At 48.0% G+C, this 15,040-nt stretch overlaps 7 protein-coding genes across 7 annotated transcripts; 4 read left to right on the top strand and 3 right to left on the bottom strand.

The window, feature by feature from the left end:
* Positions 1-104: 104 nt before the first annotated feature.
* On the bottom strand, positions 105-1,175 carry I303_100164 (uncharacterized protein; the record flags this gene model as incomplete). The annotated part of the gene is made up of 5 exons (XM_018403541.1): positions 105-431; positions 545-760; positions 922-999; positions 1,076-1,095; positions 1,160-1,175. The coding sequence occupies 5 exons, from the start codon at positions 1,173-1,175 to the stop codon at positions 105-107; spliced, it is 657 nt and encodes a 218-aa protein (XP_018266195.1).
* Positions 1,176-1,603: 428 nt separating this feature from the next.
* On the top strand, positions 1,604-3,192 carry I303_100163 (uncharacterized protein; the record flags this gene model as incomplete). The annotated part of the gene is made up of 4 exons (XM_018403540.1): positions 1,604-1,673; positions 1,754-1,833; positions 1,930-2,329; positions 2,522-3,192. The coding sequence occupies 4 exons, from the start codon at positions 1,604-1,606 to the stop codon at positions 3,190-3,192; spliced, it is 1,221 nt and encodes a 406-aa protein (XP_018266194.1).
* A 1,927-nt stretch (positions 3,193-5,119) lies between these two features.
* Positions 5,120-7,075, top strand: I303_100162 (uncharacterized protein; the record flags this gene model as incomplete). Its single annotated transcript, XM_018403539.1, has 8 exons — positions 5,120-5,529; positions 5,655-5,662; positions 5,764-5,794; positions 5,891-5,909; positions 6,070-6,205; positions 6,319-6,374; positions 6,492-6,601; positions 6,769-7,075. The coding sequence occupies 8 exons, from the start codon at positions 5,120-5,122 to the stop codon at positions 7,073-7,075; spliced, it is 1,077 nt and encodes a 358-aa protein (XP_018266193.1).
* A 328-nt stretch (positions 7,076-7,403) lies between these two features.
* On the bottom strand, positions 7,404-8,129 carry I303_100161 (uncharacterized protein; the record flags this gene model as incomplete). Its single annotated transcript, XM_018403538.1, has 3 exons — positions 7,404-7,436; positions 7,677-7,852; positions 8,099-8,129. 3 exons carry the CDS (start codon positions 8,127-8,129, stop codon positions 7,404-7,406), a joined length of 240 nt encoding a protein of 79 aa, XP_018266192.1.
* A 499-nt stretch (positions 8,130-8,628) lies between these two features.
* I303_100160 (uncharacterized protein) lies at positions 8,629-9,722 on the top strand (the record flags this gene model as incomplete). The annotated part of the gene is made up of 4 exons (XM_018403537.1): positions 8,629-8,686; positions 8,793-8,920; positions 9,094-9,267; positions 9,444-9,722. The coding sequence occupies 4 exons, from the start codon at positions 8,629-8,631 to the stop codon at positions 9,720-9,722; spliced, it is 639 nt and encodes a 212-aa protein (XP_018266191.1).
* Positions 9,723-9,817: 95 nt separating this feature from the next.
* I303_100159 (uncharacterized protein) lies at positions 9,818-11,121 on the bottom strand (the record flags this gene model as incomplete). Its single annotated transcript, XM_018403536.1, has 5 exons — positions 9,818-10,060; positions 10,168-10,261; positions 10,357-10,803; positions 10,921-10,984; positions 11,061-11,121. The coding sequence occupies 5 exons, from the start codon at positions 11,119-11,121 to the stop codon at positions 9,818-9,820; spliced, it is 909 nt and encodes a 302-aa protein (XP_018266190.1).
* A 434-nt stretch (positions 11,122-11,555) lies between these two features.
* I303_100158 (uncharacterized protein) lies at positions 11,556-13,923 on the top strand (the record flags this gene model as incomplete). The annotated part of the gene is made up of 8 exons (XM_018403535.1): positions 11,556-11,753; positions 11,833-11,934; positions 12,012-12,545; positions 12,611-12,755; positions 12,833-12,959; positions 13,023-13,240; positions 13,367-13,754; positions 13,839-13,923. The coding sequence occupies 8 exons, from the start codon at positions 11,556-11,558 to the stop codon at positions 13,921-13,923; spliced, it is 1,797 nt and encodes a 598-aa protein (XP_018266189.1).
* Positions 13,924-15,040: the final 1,117 nt, after the last annotated feature.

The raw sequence follows: 15,040 nt of genomic DNA, 5'->3' as shown, positions 1-15,040 counted from the left end.
TTGTACAACGACATGAAACCACTTCTCCTAATCCCTTCCGACTTTCATTCTCACATTGGTCAAGTAGCAGGCTGTACAAAAGAAGATATCTCAGTATCCGGTCATCAAGATCTCAGCGATGGCGCATGTATCAGTGGACTCACTCGTAATGCTCTTAACCTTTCAGCCAACTTTCCGTCCTCCTCTTTATTGCCTAACGAGCTCTCCGACTGAGCCTGCGTCGGCGCAGGTTCCTTATTTGGCACGCTCGCTTCTCCTAGGCCATGCTGGATCTCCAAGCCCGCTTCGTCCGCTACCTGCTGCATCAGGTTATCCACCTGGTCTTGCGGAGTCGTCAATGCCGTCGTATCTGACATGGTCGATTCCATGTACGATGTCTGCACGTCTAAGTCTGAGAATTGCGATTCGAATTTGTCCATGACTAGGGATATCTGTCATCTCGGGGATTAGTCCGAAGAGTCCTCTGCGTATCGAATTCGATTTGAAGACCGAGTCGTCCGGGAGATTGATCACACAAACAAGGAATGAAGGAGACCAAACTCACCCTCTCGAGATTCATACTCTCCATCGCCTTGTCCATACCTTTCACCACACTTCCCATACTATTCGTAACGCTCCTCATAGTGACGGCAGTCTCGACCCTCGAAGCTACCGCATCGATCCGACTGGCCAATCTCAAGAGGTTCAATCCTTCCGTCTTCTTCCTTATAGCGTTCTGAGCGTATATCCGCGCGCCATCGGTATTTCCCTTTGCCAGTGCCTATTATCCTCCCAAGCGGTGGAAGTCGATTATACAGAAGTCCAACGATGTAGAATGTCGAGGCGAGGGAGCACATCAGGTGAGTCAAGAAAAACGAACAGGGGTAGTACATCAGATGATTAGCCCCCTCGGATTGCACGATGAGAGGACACGCAACATACCTGCTTCAGCTTGTTCTTCTCCGACACTTCATCTTTATTCGCCTTCTTCGCTTGGCGTTGTAGTGATTTGGCTGTGAACTATTGACAATCGCAACGAATAAGCTCGAGTCTGATGGCGGGTTGATCGGGATGTCAGTACGTCAATGCAACATACCTTGAGCTGAAAGAGAGATTCTGCGATGAAGAAATGTTGTGTAAGCTTTTCTACTCTGACAAGAGCGAGCAACTGAAAGCTTACTTTCTAGATTGGACATGATGTCTGGATACTCGACTTGACCTATTCAATGCAATGATATCCAATCTGAGTATACTTGCAAATACTAGATTGTATCGTCAACATCTGCTTGATTGACGGTGATGGTGACGACTTGAGCGAGGATGACCACGTGGAGAGAAGTACGTAGAGTATGATGTAATTTTGGTTCCGTGCCTTTCTTCTTTCTCTCTCTCTACCCCCTCAAAACCCCCCCATAACATGGATTACTCTGACGTGAGAGTGAATATACTTACTTCTCTTGCATAGTAATATCATCAAAAGACACCAAAAACCCATCTGAGCTCACCTGCATACTGCCTCTCACCTATCAAGCCTGTATACAAGCCGGAAAGCCCGTCTCATACGCGATAGACGAAAGAGGAAGAACGTAAAACGAAGAAACGACCTTGAAGTGATAACATTACTATGACTCTCCTACACCTCTTGGCCTATGCAGGGGGTCTAGCAGCGTTCTTATTCGTCACTCTGTCGCTAGGTAGGTCGCTCAGCTGTCCATCATAGTCAGGTATATGACGGACGAACGACTATCAGCTGATAAATTCACACACCTTTCAGCGAGCGGACTATTATGGCTAGCAGAACTCATAGAGGAACATTCTAAACATGCCAAATACGTCGGAATACGAGCTATCTACGTGAGTCTGAGCGGCTCATTGCGACTCCAAAGCTTATCGGGGAACGCACGAGCTGATGCAAGACACAATTTGTCGCTTCAACGTCAATGTTTTTAGGCAATAATATCCCTTCATGTGTTACTATGGTTCACAGACTCCCTCCCCTTTCTACCGTTACTATTCTCTATTGGATGTCACTTGGTGTACTTGACCAACTTCTCTGCTCAATGGCCTTACATCTCTCTCACTTCCAAGAAATTCATACTGAGCTGTTTCCTGGTTATTGGGGACCATTTCATATGGTTCTTCCATTTCGCCAACCTCGCTCAGGAGAACAAGAAATTCAAAACCTCTTCTCAACGATATCACTACAACAAGAACTATCGAAACTCAAATAATAACAATAACGGACCAAGTTTCGGAGACGTAGCTGCGTTTTTCGCTATTTGCGTCTGGTTTATCCCTTTGTTCCTCTTCTTGAGTCTTAGTGCGAATGATAATGCCCTGCCGTCTTTGAGTAAGTTCCAGTTCCCTCTTTCTCGCAGCGCACACTACCGACCAGCCCACTACCCATAAGACGCGATTCTGCCACCTTGCTCTAATCCTCGGAAAGCGCATGAAATCACCATCACCAGATCTGCCTTTCTCATCATTACTTTACGCCATGTAGACTTAAGCTGATTATTGACGTCTTTCTCCCTTCTTCCAGACACTCTGGCTTCCGGCCCGGCCTCTCCCTCAGCCAACCCCAACTCCGTCGACCTGTCTTCCCCCGGCTTCTCAGCACCCGGCTCCTCTTCCCCAACTCACCGCCAAATGCGCCGAGGCTCTTCAACATCTCTTGTCAAATCAGTGCTTAACCCCTTATTATCGCTCTTACCGCGAGTGCGAAGGAATGTGCGCAAGAATGAAGAAGGCATAATCGCACCTAGAACACCTATACGTGGATCCCCTCTACATTCGCCGGTACTCATGCCTTCGTCAAGCAGATCAAATTCAAACGCGAATTCATATTTCCCTTGGGCATCGTCTGACGATTCGGCAACAGCAAATATATCCAATCTCAACCTGAACCACAACCACAATCTAGGTGTAAGTGGGATCGGAAATGGAAGTCCAAGTTCGAGGTCGACTACTCCCCCGCCGCCAAGGAGGATCCAAAGTGAGATTCAGATTTCGAAGAATACGCATGTGCCGACGCCGAATAATAATCCGAGAGGAATAGCAACGAGGAACGGCCGACCAGCGCTGAATGGTCAGATACCAGCGGATGTGGGCCAGGCCGAGATCATAGAGGCTCCGAAAAGGTCGAGTCCGCTGAGTGCTGGAGCGGAGAGGGCGAAGGGGAATGAGGGGTTGACAAGGAGGAAAGCCGACTGATCATGTGTCTCATTGGGAGCTGGGAACGAGGCCTGAGGATCAAGGGTTGAAGTGGGAATGGAAATGGAAATGGAAATGCATGATAGCGTGAGGATATCTGTATGGACAATGAATACTGTATGAATAGAAGTTTGCCCTATCCTACCCGCATGATAATGTCCTGGCTGTGGAAGTCTCTGGGACTTCATCAAGGTGGGGATTGGGTGACGAGAACTCGGGAGGATTCACTTCAAAGCGTGGAATGCTCTGACATATGACCGAGTTATCCCCTCCTTTAGCGCTTCTACCTTCCGACTGGCTTACATCAGGTCATTCGTACCAAGTTTCTTTCATCCTTTAGAGCAAGCATAAGCATGAATCAGTACACCTCCTTCCTGATATAATGATCTAATAGCCCAAAATGGCGGAAGCATCCTCGTCGGTCAGCCAGGTCAAAAAGCCGCATGAATCGCATGAATGATGCGACTTCTGTCTAGTCCGTTAAAAACGCGGCTGAAAAACATGATTCAAGAGTCAACAAAACTCACCGTCATACAACCGTAAGCCCACCCAATGTCTTCTCCATGTTCGTCCCACTCCTGACCTCAAGTCCAACTCATGTGAGCCCTTACTGCGATGCACCCCGCCCTATTACAGCTCCATACGACACTCCCATATTTCTCTCGACCACTCCGCAAAGGCCAAAAAGACATTCCTAAGCCGGGCAAACGACCCGTTTAACCCGTTCGACGCTGACAAACCCCAAAAATGACGAGACTGGGATTCGAACCCAGGCCCCGAAGGACTGCCGAGGATGATTAGCTTATGGGGATAAGGGGAAATCTTCTCCTTAAGACAGCATGTTAGACCGCTCCATCATCTCGCCGGTAATTTTTGGTTCTTTGGGTTGTTCAACAATAACGTTGTCATCGAGCCCTCATTGAATGGTGAGAAACGAGGGTTTGGGGGTCTGGGCATATATCTGCTACGGGTCGAAGAGGGTCAGCGATGGTTCATGAGTGGTCAGAGAAGAGAAAGGGACTTACTATGAGTGACTGGAGCTGCCTGAGAGTTCTGTGGCATTGCGAGAGGGGAGGACGGTCGGAAAAGTTAGGACAGGATGAGGGAGTGATGAGTGATAAGGGAGGCAACCATGATGTCTTGCTGCAACGGTGTGATGACCTGAAAAGCTACGTGAAGCATGGAGTCAGTGAATCGAAATCAATACGAGTCCTCTAAAGGAGTCTGGACACCTACATTGAAGGCATTCAGCCTCGTATCAAGCATTCCGTGGCTCTAGATGGGTCGTCTGATTTGTGTCGATTGATGTACGAGGGTAGATGGAGAGGAGAGAGTTTGTTATGGTGTCAAGCTGAAGAAGAAAAAGATGTGCTGGATACAGAGTGCGAAAAAAAAGAAAAGAAAGAAAAGAAAGAAAGAGGGGAATTTGCATCTCGAAGCAGAGTATATGTGTGCTCTTCTGTATCCCTTTGCTCCTTGAAAATTTGGCAGTCCATGGAACATTACAGAATGCTAATGTTCTAGAATATTCATATCCACATACTGAGAGTCTCGTCTACCCCTCTGACCCGTTGACGAGCTTGTGAAGTGTAAAATGGGGTCTTAGGGGTCTGGCACTTTTGATGTTGTTCCTCAAATACACACGCCACACGCACGGACCGCAACATTACTTCTAGACTCGTCTTGTCTCAGTCGGCAGGAGAGCTGAAGATCATCCGGTGTATCTGAGGTACATCGAGGACCAAGAAGCCTGTGTATAGATTCTGAGAGGCCGCATGCACTTCGAAGTGAGACAGCAGAATGATATGTGCATCTCGGATCTCTCGATGCAAGCAGGATGGGATGAGCCGAAATGCCACTTGCACCTAATCAATCGATCAAGCAACCTCCACATGCGCTCTCCACCGAACTTTCCAACAAATAACAAATGTCGAAGTTCGAATGTCGAATGTCAGCTCGACTCTTGACTACCTGTCAATCAAATTATGAGCCATTGATCAATTTATCTCTCATAAAGATATTCGTCAATCAGCTAGGTGGGACCACGGAGACCTCGATGATATCCACCATCCATGCTCCCGAAATACTCACCGAGCAAAATACAGCCTCAAATCAACATCAGAATCAAAGTCAAAATCAACCTCAAGATTTAAAAGGAAAAGGCAAGGCGAAAGCCACCGAGTCGGACGAGCTAGACGAAGACAGAGCGACATCCATCATCGAGCCTGTAAAACTCATCGACGATAAAGGGGACGAACTGTTCTATAGGCGGTACAAAGATGAAGAGAGTGATTTGCCGTATATGATGAGGCTTGTCGAACAGGAATTGTCTGAGCCGTAAGTCCTGTTCGCTTCTTCCCTTTCTTATGTTATTTGATCTATCTATACTACGCTTCTTGGCATCTTTACTTGGGAAGCGTGGAGAGATGTCAGGTGTTTGTAGCTGATCTCATGTGTTTTAGGTATAATGGTAAGACAACCCATCCGTAAACTCACCTCAAATCTGCGTCCAATGCCTTGCGACCTGTGAAATTGGGAGTGAGCGATGTTGATATGACTAATCTGAAACAGTGTACACCTTTCGATACTTCCTCATTGATTGGTGAGCCCTGTCCCATCCCCTCCAATTCCAACAATAGATCGGAATCAATGTAATCACACCTAATCTCATCTGAATCGCTGTCTTCGAATACCACAGGCCAAATCTTGCTTTTCTGGTGCGTACAGATTTCAGTGCAGCCTCAGAGCAATCCCTCGTTCGATACGGAATATGAAAGCCTCGATGCCATCAGACACCACCAACTCGTCGCCAGCTCACATCCACATGTCATTTACCCGATGCATGACTATCAGCTGACCTTGCAGTCCTCCGCACAGGTATTCCCTTCCACCCTGCACTCGACTCAGCCTATAGCGACCATCATATGTAAACAAGATTCGCATCGTGGCAAGACGAACAGGGGGTATATAGCTATGTTGAGTGTGGATAGAGCTTGGCGGCGGAGAGGTATAGGTGAGTCCATCTCTCTGTCTCTGGCTTTATATCACTATCCAGTTGATGATTTTCATATGTTCGTCCTGTGTTCAGCCCATATAAGAGGTGTTGATGTTTGATCCTGTGCACAGCGAGCAAGTTGATTGAGATTGCAATTGACGAGATGACTCGTCAAGGTGCTCACGAGGTATGTGAGGTATCTTTCTTCCTCCTACCATATCAAACCCTCTCAGATCAGACTCCGAAGCAGCTCCATTATCGGGGCTGGACCCACAATGATCTGGACTAATCTGATCCGGCGCAGGTCGTTCTTGAAACCGAATACGACAATGCCCCTTCCCTCGCGCTTTATGACCGCCTAGGCTTTCTGCGCGAAAAGAGATTACATAGGTTTTATTCCAATGGGAAAGACGCGTAGGTCATCCATTCCTCCATTCCTCCAATCCTCCGTTCCTCCGTTCTTCCGTTCCTCTGTGCACTCACATCATGTATGCAAAATATCAAGTCACTCTCCTCCTGTGCAAACGACTTAGTCTATCGATACATGTGAATGCTAATCATGACTTTTGTCATGGGTTTAGATTCCGACTGATTCTTCCTTTAGAGACTGATCCGCCGCCTCCAGATGAGACGCCCGACGAAGCAGATAGAGGGAGATGGGCGGTCGGAGCAGGATCAGAACCAGGACCAGGACCGGGAATGGGATTGGGATTGGGGTCTATACGCGAAGAGGACGAACAGCCTCTAAGGTATTTCCAAGATACGAATCAAGACGACGGCGCGAAAATGGATTTGGATTCAGATCTGGGTAGGGACGGGGGTCATAGATCGACCCCGAAGCTGCCCCCTAGACCATTGGGTAATTATGATTGGGGGATGTATACGTGATAGGGAATATGGAGTGAGCGGGAACAGAGCAAGAGCGGTCGGAGAGGGGGCTAGTCGCATAAGTATAGTATGATATGGTAAACATGGGGTGGAGTACATGCTCTGCGCTGCAGTCGGTATAGTACCACGATCGTAGGAGGATAATGATATAACGATCCTCATGGCATTCATTGCATATTTGTTCGGGCGGTACAACTACTGGTGAAAGGGATACAGCACTTTCAAATTAAGTCGAGGAAACCTTCCTGCTTATTCAAACTCAGATCCAGGGTCAGGCGAAAAATCCATACTCGGGTCGAATACAAGTGATGGTGATGGAACACCTTCTTTACTTGTTGAGTTCTTCAGCTCGAGCTTTGAGCTGTAGTTAGCACAATAGAGAAGTCAGCTTGAAGACCGATACACACGCGGGAATTCTGAACGCGGATGAAGGTGCAGACGCGAGCAGAGGAATGTGGAGGAGAGCGCAGTGCGATGCAGTCTAGTAGATGAGACTGATAGATTGTGGGAGGAGCATACTGGGCATGAAGGGGCAGGTGATCTTAAACAAGGGGGCAAGATCAAGATAGGGAGGACAGAATAGCTGGAAGGATTGACTCACCTCTTCGCTACTAAGAGGCTTCTCTAGACCCTGTTGAATCTCATGAGAAGGGATATGTGGGCCCTTCGCATTGTAGGCGTTGTAAGAAGCGCTTTGGAGACCACCGTGTTCGGCCGGCTCAGAGTTCAAGTCGGCTGGGTTGTTCGACTTGGCAGGATGGGGGAGGATGTTGAAGCCTGTTCGTCGTTCGCCGTTCACCGTTCACCAGAGGGTGTGGAGTGAAGGAGATCATATTGTTAGCTGTTTGTTACCTTGCTTCCCAGAGCGTACTTGGGGATGAACGAGTTGTCTTCTTCTTCAGAGATAGAGATGAGTGGGATGTGGAGAGGTATGTCGTATGTGCACGCACACCACACACTACGCACACTATGGCGATGACGCTAACGCTGACGCTGACGCTGACGATATGGGGTGAGACTCACTCTGTTCTTGTTCTTTCTTATCTCCAGTCATGTTGATCTGATTAACACTTGTCATCGTAGAGCAGGAAGAGAGATTGATTTCACTTTGACGATTATATATATGTGTGTGTGACAGACGATGGCGTGTTTGTCTCTACTAGCTGCATGTCCGACACCTGTGCGGCGAGACCATATGTAATGTGCATGTCGTCATAACATATCCGCATGCATGTGTTTTTTTGCCACCCAGGCCAACGCTCTGTGTGTTTATTGACGTTGCTCATCTAAAGCCAACAAATGTAAGGCACGAGCATGACGCGTGAGTTACCCCGCACGACTGCCAGCATCCTTGAATCCGTCTGGGTTTCATCAACAGCTACCAGTGCTTGGAGTATTGTCGATATCAAAGCGAAGCAGAGCAAAGCAAAGCAATCAAGACCAGTACTAGCTGCAGACTATTGGATACTCGGATACTCGTCATCGTTATCAACCATCAAATCCTGGAATAAGCTCAGGCAGAATAAAAAGTTAGAAGAAAGAGCATAGACAAGATGGATATTCTTTCAGACGAGATTGAATCGGTCTTATTCGTCTCGAGGGAAGTGATGGGTGAGCGGGCCTTTCTTTACATCAGTAATCGCTCTCACGTACAGCTGGAACTAATCCCCAAAATCTTGCTTATCGATCATAATTCGACCTTGGCGTGACCTCATAGTGTATCAAGTACCCCCTCGAACCTCTTCGTCAGGGTACAAAGCCGCCGACTGGAACGTCGAGCAGTTCTTGTGGAAAGGTAGATTGAGGGTATTGGAAATTGGATCAAGGTGTGAGATTCGTTTAGAAGTGAGTCATCAGCCCGATTCCGACTGAGCCATACACACCGATGTATTGTTATCTTCACTTCTCTATGACTGCTTGGCTCTGTCATAAGCATTATCACATTCACATTCCGGACATATGAGTTGAGCTGATTTGGATCGACTCGCGAATCCTACCTTCTTTGTACTATGCTATAGGACTCAAGCACAGGGGAATTATTCGCTCAAGTGAACTACGCAACACCATGGACTCAGGTCGAGCCTGTACTGGATAGTTCGCGGTACTTCGTCCTGCGAGTCGAGGGAGAGGGCGGGAAAAGGGCTTATATAGGTATGGGATTCCAAGAAAGGGGAGAAGCCTTTGATTTCCAGGTGAGTGTGCTACTAGCTCAAACATGTCACATCTATCTTCCCACCGTATGACCTGGGTCTTACACCCATCTCTCGATTCGCGCACATGTGTCTCTTGAAATACCTCATTGCGTCTGAACAACGAATTGACAACGACGCTGACGCTGACGAACACTCGGAATTTGCTGTTGAAACAGGTCGCCTTGCAATCTATAACAAAACGATCCTCCAACTCATCCTCAACATCTGCCAACCCCTCTGAACCCGCCAAACCTATCGCGCCGCCAAAAGATTATTCCTTGAAAGAAGGACAGACTTTCAAAATTAGTATACCGGGTCGAGATCGTGATCGGGAGAAGAAATCGAATACTCCTTCGTCGACAGCCTCCTCGTCATCCTCTTCGATCTCTACAGGTGCTGGGGGAGGAGGGTTGTTCAGTCTACCGCCTCCTCCACCACCCGGCAGAAAGCGTTGAGACAAGGACAAATCACACTTCCTACTCCGTTGTTAGATGAGGGTGATACACATAACGGGTGAATCATAAGCTAGATGAATATGCATATGAGGGCATTATTGGGTCACAGGACCAGGCTTGTGTCTACCTCTCTTGGCGGCTGCTTCTCCTGGCGCATGTTCAACATGCGCTTGACTACCTGCCTTTCCATGCGGGCCTGACGCACTTTCAGACTCGGAGTCGGCAGCTCGGCATGGAGGAGGGATTGGATCTTCATCCGTGAGCGGTGGGTTGGACACGTAGCCTACTTTATGGTATTTCTCGTGGTTTGTGAAGAAGTCTTTCCAATGTCTGAGAGACTACATTATTTGCAATAGCAAGAAAGCACCATTCTTCATCAGCCAGCCTTCCATGTGACATGTGCTCACTTATCAACTGGTGTTGACGATGTTTTCGTTGCACTCACTGCTAATTCACCTTCATTGAGACCCCTCGTATCGTGCGTCAGGTGGGTCTCGAAACACCCCGTCGTGAATGCTCGTGAAGCATCTCGTCCTGCCCTATTAGTCGATCGTCCCACAACAATCGTACATCAGCTTTCGTCTAATTCGGCTGCCACCCATAAAGGGGGGTAGCGAATGAGAGGGTCACTCACATCATGTTATAACTACCTCCTTTCCCGTATATCCGCCTGTTCGCACTGACATCGAACACCGTCCCATCAATAGCGAGATACACCGGCCTATCGTCGTGTAGTCCATCGTAGAAACCCAATTCCTGCGGCGTGAAACCCCGCATAGTGGGCCTATAAGGGTTGAGAGGGGTTTCATTCCAGAACCGACGAAGAGTTGGTAGGTAATATTGGGATAGACCAAAAGTGTACGTTTGGGTCAAGAACGATGATAGTAGAGGGATAAATAGGATAATTGGGATGTAAGACCAGATTGTATTTCTCCCTTTTCCACTCCGACTCCCAGCACCACCGTGACTCCGAGCCTTGGATGTGCGCTGAGCTTTGAGCTTGGACTCGTGCTCCAACCTTCGACGTTGCGAGGCCAAGATTGCTCGATTGGCGGGTTTGTCGGTTACCGTGTTTCCGTATCTACCATAACGATACCAATCAGTTCAGTGCGTTTCGCCGTACTGGTCACTCTGTACGTGAAACGGGAACAACTTCATGGAGACGCAGGCAGCTAAAAGAAATCAGGCGACTACTCACGCATCTTTGGTCTTATCGTAGATTTCCTCTCTGGGAGCTTGACCAGGTCTAGATCTCTGACGGACTAATCAGGTTCGCGTAAAACGTCAGCATGAATCGTTGGATCCGCTTTGAGCGATGTCAGTATTTGTGAAGCTTACTACCTGGATAATATTCGTCGGGGTGGTTCGCATATACGTCAGTATGTTCTTGACCACTCATCTTGGGTGCCTGGTCAACCCGCCGAAAGTGATGTTGTGCTTGTGAAAGACTTTTGAAGTCTAGCTGACCGCTTTCATCTGTTCATCTGCATCTGGACGCTTGATTACGTTGATCTTGTATATCACCTCCACTGTATGGTGGTACCTTTTTATTACGAGAATCTACCAAGTTAACGAAATCCCAAATACGAGGATAACCGAGATACGCGCACTCAGCTACAAGATCATTAGACATCTTCACAATAACTACTTGTGCATCATTATCCACATCAAGAGTCACTGACCTGGTCGTCAAGAAGCATTCATAGTCACACCATCAGAAGGCTAGATAGGATCCACTCGCAGGGATCTGAAGCAAAAAATCTTCCCTCGAACAGACCCTACGCCTTCTTCTTCACCAGACAAAGATCTTTCCGCTCCGACCGAACTTCCAAGATGGACATTGAGATCGATAATTTAACAGTGATCTTACTGCTCCTACTGGCCACTCTCGCGATCTATCATCGTTTCTTCTCGACCCCTCAGCCCCTCGTACATCCTTTACTGCTGGGTAAGCAGAGTGATATTTCGACGGTCAGGAAAAGTGGGGAGACCGGTATATACAGATCATGGGCTACAGGTCAAGGTGCTCCTGTAAGCCCCCCCCTTCCCCCCAGAAAAATGACTAGCTATAGTGAGAACCTCAAGCTGACTGAGATGCGGTCGACTGTAGTTGACTGTGCGACCTGCTAATTCTGTCAAAGTGGTATCCGATATCGTTACTGGGCCTAAGATCACTGATCCGAAGAAAGAGCGATACATCTTGGACGTACCCGTAAGCTTCCTCTACCCTATGAGTGATACATCTTATGACCGCACAATGAATCTGACACACTTGCTGGTCTTCGACAGATCACGGACGAAGGCTTGACGGAAATCACACGCCTCATCCCCATCGGTCTATCTTTACTTTTCCCTTCGACAGAAATCACATCTACCGTGATCTTACTTCCACCATCCCCTTCCACTTCTCTACCATTACTCCTACTGTCCATCGCCTCGACAGCCAACAGACCAGTAGTGATACTTCCTTCTCCAAGGCTACTCTCTTCTGCAATCTCGGAACAGGTGCAGAACGGTCATCCCGCGGCAGGAGTGGTTGTGATTCACGTAGCTCTGCTTGAGGGCGTCTTAGAACAGCTATACGAGAACAAGTCGTCGGCTGGAGTACTCGTCATTGGTGATCCTGAAAAGTCAAGTGACGGGTTGATCGATTTAGCCAAGAACAAGGGAATCAATGTCAGGTATTGGGAAGAGATCTGGGAGGTTGCCGAATCGCCAGCTGCGGAGAACTGCAAACCGAAGCAAAATGTCTACTCCGATGTACACAGTTATTACTATTCGACGCAGAACAATCAGACAGTCACTACGAAAGTGACCCATATTGTGAGTTGCCGGCCTTCCTAATCCTTGTAGACTCATGATGGAGCTGATAACGAGGCGCAATGTAGAATGTTACAGCTGGTATAGCATCTCTCCTATCGCTCTTCCCAGCGGATAAGAGGCCTTCGGCGGCTTTACACGACACTGTCGCTAGTGCTGTCCCACTCACAACTCCTTTGGGTATGACTATCGCACTATCGACCGTCTGGACGGGTAAGTCAGCCGCACAGCATATTCCTAGACTATACACAGATTATAAGCTGATAACATGCTGCAATGCCACTGATCAGGCGCAAGTTTCCGGTTGATCGGTAATCATGAACCCACTTGGGATCCTGAGGAAGTTGATCATGCTGCGGAACTAGAAGTGTTGGCGGACAAGGAGAAAGGTCTGCCCAAACCTACTATCTTATTCATGTGAGTTTTGCCATAATTCCCAACATGACGCAGGCATAGGCATACTGAGCAGCACATGTATAGTTCGCCGAAACACCACCATGCCCTATTGAACCGACTCCAATACACATATACTTCCCATCCCTTCGCTTCGCTTGCAGCTCGACATAAAGGCCATTCAATCCGAGCAGGCCACATCGACAGAGACAGTTTATGGGACAGGGTCCTCTGGTCAGGCATGCGAGAGAATGTACTCGGGGGTATAGCTGGTCAGAGATTACGAGGTGTTATTCTAGTTGGAGGTTTGTTTCCTCTCCCTGATTTCTGCTCTTCTTTCTCTTGTCTCACTCCATTTCAAGCTCAAAAAACGACACACCCGGCGGAAGGAAAGTTACTTCTTCGGCTGACTTGTATCGGTATAATCGCAGATGCTCCGCCACCTGACGCTCTAGCTTCTTCGCACCTCTTACTATCTCTACCATTGACGCGATTGCACCCTTCGGCATATTCGACAGGCCCGGTATTCGTCACTCATTTCTACGACTTGCAATCCCCTGGCGTGGGTCATCTACTGAAAGAAGTGGACATGTGGGATACTTCTGCTGGTACTGCTACTGGGCATCACGGCGTGAATGGGAAGGAGAAAGTTCACTCGGGACCTCCTGCTTCAAATGTTGAAGTCCTCTTGCGGGGCGATCACGTCAATGCAGCTTATGAGGATGAGGGAGAGGATGCGAGGGCGATACATGGTCAGATCTGGATCAGGGGTCCAAGTGTCTTGGAAATGGTTGATATAAAGGGTAAAAACGAGGACGGGTGAGTTACCCATTCGCGATTGACATGTCTTGCAATGAGTCACCGGATTGATAGGATTGCTGATGGAATGAAACTGTATTTCAGCTGGGTGGACATTGGAGAACAGGCGAAAGTGCAGACCAACGGGACTTTCATCATTGATCATCCGCAGATCAAGGTGAACGCTTGAGCATGAGTGAGGTCGACTTGACCAGGTCAAAGTGTAGTAGATTGGCCATAGATGCTTCGGTAAATCTTCGGATAGCTGGATTGGATTTGCATGAGCAAGCTGGCCCTCCATGAATAGCATGCCGAACCGCATATGCATATGCATTGCGTACAAAGATGAGCGGCTTGATGAGAGCGAGTCGGGAGACATGACAATTGCCGAATGAACACTGAAGGACTCCTCGGGGAGAAGACACTCGCCTTCCATGCCATGGGAGATCCAGGTGATCAGGTGAATGAGTGTCAACCTGGTCTTCTATCTGGCATTGCAACTAAATTTGGATGGGATTGAAGAAGAATGAAACACCGTCAACGAAGTCAATCGCTCGTGAGCGAGCACGAGCAAGTCGCACCGGTCTGTGCGATTATGCTATATATACATTGTCAAATTTTGGAAAATACAAATTTTCGACGCCACGTGCTTTGGCGTGGTCGGCGCAATGGCGAGATGATGGAGCGGTCTAACATGCTGTCTTAAGGAGAAGATTTCCCCTTATCCCTATAAGCTAAATCATCCTCGGCAGTCCTTCGGGGCCTGGGTTCGAATCCCAGTCTCGTCAAATTTTTTGGGGTTCCTTCATTCTATAACATAGAACTCGAAGTCAATTGGGCGCTCTTGTAACCCTTTTCGAGCTGTGTTTGGATTAGACTTGACGATGTAGGCTGAGGGGAAGTAGGCGGGTTTATATACTTTGAGTGAGAAAAAGAGGCAAGAAAGATGCCTCTTGATGGTAGGGATCAAGAAGGGATCAGTCCGATTTTTCGTGCTGCCAGGTGGACAACGTCGTTGTCAGCTCGTTCATTGTTCGTCAAGGAGGTAACACCAAGAGTGCTTCAAAATGTGCGGCTTGTTCTGTGTCTCGTCAGTCTATTCGTGAATGGCGATGTAGACTAAATTACTCACGGACCAAGAACATGATCAACGGTCTACACATAATCATATTTAGGTTGGGAGAAAGGTATGTGGATGAAAAGAAGAATGAGAACACATTTACATGCAAGTATACGTCTATGGGAAGGATCCTCTTCTTCTATATATCTTGACGAGACTTGGACTGGACAGTCAGTCAATCCACCCC

Source organism: Kwoniella dejecticola, chromosome 1 (genome assembly GCF_000512565.2).
Source record: "Kwoniella dejecticola CBS 10117 chromosome 1, complete sequence".
Lineage (NCBI taxonomy): Eukaryota > Fungi > Basidiomycota > Tremellomycetes > Tremellales > Cryptococcaceae > Kwoniella > Kwoniella dejecticola.
Note: the sequence above shows the minus strand (reverse complement) of the source record. Positions and strands in the feature narration are given on the sequence as shown.